Raw genomic sequence first — 7,261 nt, forward strand, 5'->3', positions numbered from 1 at the left:
TGGAGAACAAATGTTTTGAGACTAATGAGGGCAATGAATGTACGAATGTGCTTTACACAATTGATGTATATATGGATTGTGATAAGAGTCGTATGAGTCCCTAATAAAGCGATTTTTTAAAAAAAGCACGTTTTAAGTTCTGTCTTCAAGTATAATGCTATTTATGACAGGCTTTCTCCCCAAATACAAGGAAAGCTAATCAATACTACCACGATTCAAATTTATGCACCAACCACTAAAGTTAGTGATGCAGATGGAGCATTCTACCAATGTCTTCAGTCTGAAATTGATCAAACATGCAATCAAGATGCATGAATAATTGTTGGTGATTGGAATGCAAACATTGGAAGCAAGAAGGAACAGTAGTTGGACAATAAGGACTTGGTAATAGAAATGAAGCTAGAGATTGCATGACAGAATTTTGCAAGACTAATGACTTGCTCATAGCAAATCATTTTTTCAACACCACAGAAGTCAAATTTACTTCATCGGTGGGAATGGATGATGGAGAAGCTCAATGTCCTCAGCTAAAACCAGGCCAGGGACTGACTGTGGAACATACCAGTGGTGGGATTTAACCAGTTTCCACTGATCCGACAGAAAGGATGCCTAGTTTTCGGTTGAATTTGGAAAACCGGTTGCTAAAATGGCACTTGTAATCAGGATTTTCTCTAAGGTGGGCATCTGAGCAGCTGCCCAATGTGGTGAATACAAATTTATATTCCTTATTCTTTCTTAACATTCATCTGCACAATCGTGTATTCTAAGTGCCCGTAGTAATATTCTGTCTGTCCACAGGTATAAAAAATTAGGTGAAACTATGCTTGTAATATTTATGTTTTCATTTCATAAAACATTATACATCTGATGACATACTACATTCTAATCCCCTTGTGTTTGTTACTTCAGTAAACAAACATAAAGAGAAACATTGCTAAGCCATCAGAGGTGACACGCTGTCATCAATTCTGCTTTGTGTTATACTTCAAATGCCCAGGAGATATTATGAGTCAATTGTGCAATTCCTGAAAGTGTTCAAAGAGATAAAAAATTGTGAGAACAATTGCTGTAAATTCAGCAGGAGTGGAAAGGGCATTTTCAAAGATTAATATAATATGCTCAGAGAAGAGAAGTAGCCCAACTGTTTCTAATATGTCAAACAATGACTACTGTCTAATTGGCCAGCTTCTAAAGAAATAGGATCCTATTCCTACAGTGAAAAGATGATAATCACACAGAATAATCAGTGAAGCATACAAGTAAGGACACCTGTCAAGAAGTGATATGGAAATAGCTTAAATAATAGCTTTATTTTTGGGCAGGTCATTAATATTCCTTTTTTAATATTTAAAAACTCTTATAACCTAGTTTTGTGTACATCTTTTATTTTTATTGAAGCATTAACTGTACGAAATAATAAACTACATTTTGGTATGTCTTTTTTTAATATACTTAAAATGGTCATTAGGGCGATGAACCAGTTGTTAAATCATTTGAATCAATCACTAGAGCGTCCCATCAATGGATCCAGGTTCATGTCAAAACTGACGAACACTAGAAAAAGTCCATGAGAGGCAAAATATAGCCTCGAGTCTATCCCACCTGAATTGTCAGAATAACGCTATAATACATTTGCTGTATTGAGCATCAATGACACTTCATTGAACATTAATGACACTGATGAGCTGCTGGAGGACATCAAGACAATCATACATAAAGAAAGTAAAAGGTCATTAAGTGATGAGAAAAGAAAAGATTGAGTGGATGTCAGAAGAAACTCTGAAACTTGCTTTTGATTATAAAGGAACTAAAGCAAATGAAAGAAATGCAAAGGGCTGAAGAGAAAATTTCAAAGGGCAGCTTGAGAAGACAAAATAAAATATTACAATAAAATGTGCAAATAATTAGAGTTAGGAAATCAAAAAGGGAAAACATGGTCAGATTTTAACCTGAAAGAACCTAAAAATATATATATCAGGCCTTGAATAGTAATATTGAAGGATTCTATAGGCAACATATTGAACAATGCAGAAGTCATCCAAAAAAAGGAAAATACATAGAATCACAGTGCCAAAAAGAACTAGTCATTATTCAACCATTTCACGAGGTAGCATATGAGCAAGAACCAGTGGTGCTGAAGAAAGAAGTTCAAGCTTCACTGAAGGCATTAACCAAAGACAAGTATTGATGGAATACCAACTGAAATGTTTCAGTCAACTCATTGAACATTGGAAACATGCATTCACCTATGCCGAAAAATTGGAAGACAGCTACTTAGCCAACTGACTGGAATATTTGTATTCCAAAGAAAGGTGAACCAAATAATTGGGATATGTCGAACAATATCATTAGTATCACATGCACGTAAAGTTTTGCTGAAGATCGTGCAACAATGGTTGTAGCAGTACATTGACAGGGAGCTGCCATTGATAGGTTCAGAAGAAAATGTGAAGCAAGGGATATCATTGCTGATGTCAGATGGATCTTGGCTAAAAACAGAGAGTACCAGAAAGCTGTTGCCAAGGAATCATAACAAACTATGGGTAGCCTTGGGAAGAATGGGAATTCCAGAACACTTCATGGTGCTCATGAAGAACTTTTACATGAAGCAAGAGGCAGTTGTTCAAGCATGCCAAACCATGGTTCAAAATCAAGAAAAGTGTGTGTCCGGGTTGTATCCTCTCACCATACTTATTCAATCTGTACACTGAGCAAATAATCAAATAAATTGGATTACATGAAGAAGGGTGCAGCATCAGGATTGGAGAAAGGCTTATTAACAACCTGCAATATGCAGATGACACAATCTTGCTTGCTGAAAGTGAGAAGGTTTGAAGGACTTGCTGATGAAGATCAAGGATTGTAGCCTTCAGTATAGATTATGACTCAGTGTAAGGAAGACCAAAACCCTCACGACTGGACCAGTAGGTGACATGATGCACAGAGAAAAGTGTGAAATTCTCAAGGTGAAAGGCCAGGCTGTCCCACAGCTAAAGTTTTTAAAGCCTCTGGCTAGGGAGGTGTGGTTGATGGTATTGGTGGACCCCATTTGCTGAACCAAGCCCACCTGGCTGGGGAGGGGAAGGAGGGCTGAATTGGAGCATGCCCAATTAAAGGGTGTTTAATGCTCCTGTGATTTCCTTCCCAACCTCCCGTAGGGGGCCTTCGGCCATGGAGAGGGACAACCCTGTCCCTATTCTGCTACCTAACATGGTGAGACTTTCTTTCATGTACTTTGGACATGTTATCAAGGAGAGACACAGCCCTGGAGAAGGACATCATGTTTGATGAAGTGGAACAGCCGCAAAGAAGAATATCGCTGACAAGAAGGATCGACACAATGACTGGAGCAATGGGCTCAAACAACGGTGAGGATGGCATAAGACCAGGTGGTTTGTTCTGTTGTACATAGCGTTGTTAGAAGTCAAAACCTAACCATAATAACAACAGTCAAGACTATCCTTTCTGTGCAAGTGTCTTAAACTGGTTGAACCCTGTCTTTCAGGAGGAGGAAGAGTGTGACCTGGAGGCACAGACTTGATAACGTCACAAGTTATTTCACAACGTCACATTGTCTGTCCGCCTCTTAGTGTCTTTCATGACTCTCTCAAGGCATTGTGTCTGTAGCCTGTGGGTTCTTCATATATTTCACTTTTTATTGGTTGATTTAATTAACACATTATTCTCAGCCTCTGTCTTAGCCTTAAATGATCTCTAACAACTGTACGGTAACTGACACAAATTCTGAAGAAAGTCAATGACACGATTTCAGTATTGTAAGGGGCTACTGGAAAGAAAAGAGACTTAACAGTTATAACAAGATGAGGGTCATAAACCACAAATCATGAACCATTGTAATATAAGTAAGCCCTACCCAAGTTAATGAATGTGTCAGCCTTTGGGAAGGCCAGCGCTAAGAGCCTTCATATACTAATGATTTGGGGGTACAAACAGATTCCAATCTCAAATAAAATTTCAGGAAAACTTTTAGTAAGTCTTAAAGGAGACAAAACAACACAAAGACACAGGTATGTCATGAGGATGAGGAAGGCCAGTAGCACTGTTACAAATTCATGATTGTGCAGATGGATACATCACAGCTTCAGGTGGGGCTATAGAAGAGGGAACAGAACCATGGTTCCGGACAAGTACATTATGTTCGATAGCAACACTTACATGATTGATCCAGGACCTTTTGGCCAAGGCAGTCAGGGCACCACTGATAGGGCATGACTGAGTACTGTCCGTCAAGGAGGGCAAGATGATCTATATAGCCTTGGTTAATGATCCAAAGGAAATCAATGGCAGTTTAATCTACAAGGGGTTTCTATGAATGGGTCTTGGGCTTTCACAGTCATTCATAGCCTTCTGTAAAAGGGTACTCAGAATTGAAGCTCCACTACCCCATAAAATAAACTGTTAAATGATTCAAACTTCGGGATCAGTGAAATAATATTGAAGGAGTCTTGTCACTGTCTAGGGTCTGTTAAAGGCTACTTTTGTAAATGTCAACCATATCCTTTACCAACTCACATTTCTTTTTTTTTAATATAAATTCCTGTCAAAGAGCAAACTGGAGTATCTGTTATAATTAAAGTGTTTATCGAAGAAACAAAAATAATCCAAGCAGTACCTTGAAAAGATTCACCAAAGCCCTGCAGTGAGAGGAAATGTTCACATAGGTTAAACAGAGAATCTGGGAATTTACCAGAAAATTCCGATTGGTTGACATTTCCAAAATCAGGTTTAAAGGACAAAAGACAATAGCAAGACCCCTCAAATATTACTGTGTTAATCTTAAAGTCTGACTCCTGTCGCCTTTTGTTCTGTGGGTGTTTCAAGGGCCAGCCTGAAGGAATGCTCTACCTGGGCGCATGCTGTGAGAGGAAGGAGGAAGGAAGAGAGAGCCTGAAGGCTTCCTGAGGTGTCTGGCTAGCTCAGCTGGAGCAAAGCAGTAAACAACAACCCAGAAATGGTGTCTGGCCTGCATCTTTGGCGGAAGCCTCCAGTTCTTTTGAGCTCCTTGTCAATCCCATACAGCACTTCACTCCTAAATACTTCTACGTGCATCTTAAAATAAAGAGATTAATAGTAATAATAATGGCAAATGCTAGTGACAGACCATAAATGTGTCAAAGTTGTCCAGACATTTTCTAAAATGCAGTCAGTGTCAAAAGGAACTTCTTAACCTTGATTGCTCGCTGTTGTTCCCTCCAAAAGTGGAGTGTTGTCCTGGAAAGATTGAATTTCCTCAACAAGCACCGCAAGCTCAAAGGAGGACACACGACTAATTTATTGGAGCACCAATCCCTGGAAGACACTCTCACAGTAACCAGAACTCTGAGTGTTTAACACTAGGTTGTTCTCTGACAAATGTTAACTATAGATAACACATGTGGGGGTTCATAAAGACCAAAGTAATAAGGAGCAGGGAAGAATAGATCACTCTAGGGGAAATCTACCACCCTTGTGACAATACCAGTAGGCTGGCTGGCTCCTCTCCACATGTCGCAGGACTCCACACCTCAAGGCTCAGAAGGGCAGGGGTTGATTAGTGGATGAGAGCTTAAATTCTAAACACTCTCTTTTGCAGAAGGCTATGGATAGCAGGAAAACCCAAAATTCATTTGCAGAGATTCCCCCAACTTAGATTAAGCCTCCATTGAGTTCCTTCAGCTCAATAACCAAGGATGATGCCTTTAAGCCATCTCCATCCATAAAATTCCGAGAGAGGCTGGTGTCTTAATTGTTCTGCCTGATACTGAGGAGATGGCTCACTGTTCTTCGGCCCTTTGAAGCTAGCCAACTTGGTCCAATAAGACAAGCAGGCTTTTCCTAATGTTCCCCTACTGGTACTTCCTACTCTTGCAGGGAAAATCCTAATAGGGAATTTAAACCATTGGCAAAGAAACCCAATGCCTTGCCTGACCCCATGTACCGCCTCATCCCAGAACGCACTCCACTCCCCACCCTCTCCCCACCCCCCTTCTTTACAAACAAGCACATCTGCATTCGAAATCCCTGCCCATTACACTTCTCTGACCTTGCTCAGTTCCATAAAGTATAAAGCTACTTTCCCCCAACATTCAGGGCCCAGCTCTTCCAGAATGCCAGTTCCTCTGGGTGGCCGGCTAATAAATTTTTCCTCTTTCAAGTTCTCCTAGAGGGCCACCTGGTCATCCCCAGTCATGATGCTGGTTTTACACATTGACCAATATAGAAGCAATGACAAAGGACTGTGTAACACAGAAATGCTGCTTGAAAAAGCAAGTAGGCAGGATCGGTGAGAGTGTAACACTCAAAGCATCTGTCATCAACCTCAGGACACTTCAGGTCTGGGATTGCTCCAAACCTATAATTCAATGTGTGGATGGATTTGCTTTGTTCAGTTATATTCCACGTTCCTGGAACATCCTGGCATCAAGTAAATGTTACTGAATGAAGTTAGAGCTTTTTCACGTTTATGTGCACGAACAAGGTTTGGCCCTAATGTAGCTCTACAAGCATCAATATGAGGCAATTAATTCCCAGTGCTTATTGTTTGGGAAACATTTTAGAAATAGCTCTACAAGTTTGACAGGGAAAAGAGCCATGCTAGAATACACACAGACACTGCCATTGATTCTATTTCAATCAACTCATAGCAACACTGCAGGACAGAGTAGAACTGTTCCCTTAGGGTTTCCATGACTGTAAATCTCTCTGGGAGCAGACAGTCTCATTTTTCTCCTTTAGAGTGGCTGGTGGGTTTGAACTGTTAACACTGCAGTTAGCAGCCCAAGGTTTGTCCTCTGTACCACCAGCGTTCCTTCGTGCCACAACTAAACAATAGGAACATCAAAATAGGCAGTTCTGATAGAGAGGGTGAGTCAGTCTGCCTGTAATCAAAACACTAGAAATATAAAATAACTGAAGATTTAGTTTGTTAAAAATCCAAACTGTAACAGCTCCTGCCCTTCCAATAAAAATCCCTTAAGCTTGCAAATGATGGGAGCTAGAGAGGAGACCCACAGCACACCTATAGGCAACTGGACATTCCCTCACAGAAGGGTCACAAGGAAGGACTGAGTCAGCCAGGGTGCAGCATAGCACTGACAAAACACACATCATTCCTCTAGTTCTTTAATACTTCCTCCCCCACCCCCCCTTACAAATCCGGCTAGACCAGAACTTGTACAAAGGTACAGATTACACCTCTTGACACAGGGACTCCAGAACAGAGAAAACAATCAGGGGTAGTAATGAGAGTAGCGATACCATA

General features: G+C 40.5%; 1 protein-coding gene across 1 annotated transcript in view; it reads left to right on the top strand.

Moving 5' to 3' along the window:
* The first annotated feature begins 6,188 nt into the window (after nucleotides 1-6,188).
* The window catches only part of FUT4 (fucosyltransferase 4), a 7,327-nt gene continuing 6,254 nt past the window's right edge, over nucleotides 6,189-7,261 (top strand). The window contains exon 1 of the mRNA XM_045297729.1: nucleotides 6,189-6,283. Within this exon, the coding sequence (XP_045153664.1) occupies nucleotides 6,189-6,283 (95 nt within the window). The remainder of the gene's footprint in view (nucleotides 6,284-7,261) is intronic.

The sequence above is a fragment of the Echinops telfairi genome, unplaced genomic scaffold, assembly GCF_000313985.2.
Source record: "Echinops telfairi isolate 266 unplaced genomic scaffold, ASM31398v2 ScPeMD7_7421;HRSCAF=8459, whole genome shotgun sequence".
NCBI classification, from domain to species: domain Eukaryota; kingdom Metazoa; phylum Chordata; class Mammalia; order Afrosoricida; family Tenrecidae; genus Echinops; species Echinops telfairi.